This window comes from Leptonychotes weddellii, chromosome 5 (genome assembly GCF_054177405.1).
Source record: "Leptonychotes weddellii isolate Sample4059 chromosome 5, ASM5417740v2, whole genome shotgun sequence".
Taxonomy (NCBI): Eukaryota; Metazoa; Chordata; class Mammalia; order Carnivora; family Phocidae; genus Leptonychotes; species Leptonychotes weddellii.
In genome coordinates, this window is record NC_138373.1 from 15,286,552 (window position 1) to 15,288,176 (window position 1,625).

General features: G+C 56.9%; 1 protein-coding gene across 1 annotated transcript in view; it reads left to right on the plus strand.

Moving 5' to 3' along the window:
* The first annotated feature begins 588 nt into the window (after positions 1–588).
* The window catches only part of SPN (sialophorin), a 2,903-nt gene continuing 1,866 nt past the window's right edge, over positions 589–1,625 (plus strand). The window contains exons 1-2 of the mRNA XM_081819719.1: positions 589–670; positions 1,056–1,592. Coding sequence (XP_081675845.1) covers positions 1,072–1,592 — 521 coding nt within the window. The 5' untranslated portion in view covers positions 589–670; positions 1,056–1,071. The remainder of the gene's footprint in view (positions 671–1,055; positions 1,593–1,625) is intronic.

The window sequence follows — 1,625 nt, forward strand, 5'->3', positions numbered from 1 at the left end:
TAAAATTGTAACATATGAGTGCTTAGTAACCGCCTCCGTCTAGTTAAGCACCCCACAGCTGGGGGCCATTGTGGTGACCCCCCCCCCAGCTTCTGGAGAAGTCATCACGAGCCCACCAGGGATTGCACACAGCCTGCAAATGCTTTCGCTGCCCCCAGCCAGTCGGGTCCTCTTCTTGCCCTGGTACTTCCTGGGAACTCTTGGGGCAGGAAATGGTGCTACCCTGGGTTTGGGCCTAACAGCTTGGGGACCACAAATGCAAAGGAAACCATCTTCCCTCCCATGTCCTCCTCTGCACGCCCTTGTTGTCAAGCACACCTCCGCATCACCCCAGCTCTGACCCTCATCCCCATCTCGGCTTCACCCCTTGCACATCCCAATTCCCAGCTAAGTCCCCATTCCAGATCCCCCCACCCGCCATAACCCCCTCTTGCCTCCGCTGAGACCCCAGAACCCTTGGCGCCATCTCAGACCCTAGAAAGAGCAAGTGATGGAGCTGTCATCACGGACAGCTGGGGGAGCAGTGTGGGTGGGGCAGGATGCTGGGGTGGGGTGGGTGGAGCCAGGGCCACTTCCTTTCCCCCTGGGGCCCATCTGCCCAGTCCTGCTCCAGCTTCAGGAGGAGTTGGAGCAGCCTGGCCCCAACCTTGTGCCTTCATCAAGTGAGCTGGTAAGGGGTGCGACCTGGGGGGCAGGGGCCTTTGCGGACCTGGGAATATGCTGTGGCTTGGAAAGACCCTGGTAGATGATGGGAAAAGAGGATCGGGAGCCATCGGGGCTGAATAGGGTCATGGAAGGCCGGGAGGGGCGGCCATTGCTGGAGTGCAAGCAGCCGAGGCCTGAGGGGGCCTGCAGGTCCCAGTTGTCGGCAGAGCTGTCCGTGTCTGCTCCCTTGTTCTTTCTGAGAATAGTAAAAGCAAGGGTGGAAAAGGCCGTTAAACCACAACTTAGGCCTGGCAGTTAAGCAGGGAAGTGGGCAGAAGGGGAGGGCCTGGCCAGGTTCTCCCCCCTCAGCTCTTTCTGTGTTTGTATTTCTCCAACTTCCCCACCCTCAGGTCTCCACTCCTGTCCATGCCTGCTGCCATGGGAATGACCCTGTTTTTCCTCCTCTTTGGGGGCATCTGGACTCAAGAGATGACTCCGGGGTCTCTGCACATCACAACCACTTTGGAGATGTCTGTACCGGGAGGGTCCTCTGCTTCCTTGGTCTCAACTTTCTCTGAGTCCCCAAACCTCAACTTAGTGACCCCCAATCCTATGACAACAAGGGTCCCAGAGAAGGGTAACAGCACCAGGCACCAGATCTCCCCACCTTCCTCAGACCTCTATACAGCCAATGAAATGTCCTTTCCTGAGGCTTCCACAGCTGCCACCAGTGACCTCCATGTACCTGAGTCAACAGTCTTCTGGGAAGTTTCCACCAAGGAGTCATCAAACCTGGAAATTAATGCAAACAGTAACCCTGCTGAACCACCAAGAAACTCTCTGGCACTCCACGTTATGACTGATGGAACCATGGCAACTGGCTCTCTGGAGACCTCTGATGTAGCCGGTGGACCCCCCGTCACCATGGCAACTGACTCTCTGGAGACCTCTGATGTAGATGGTGGACCCCTAGTCACCAT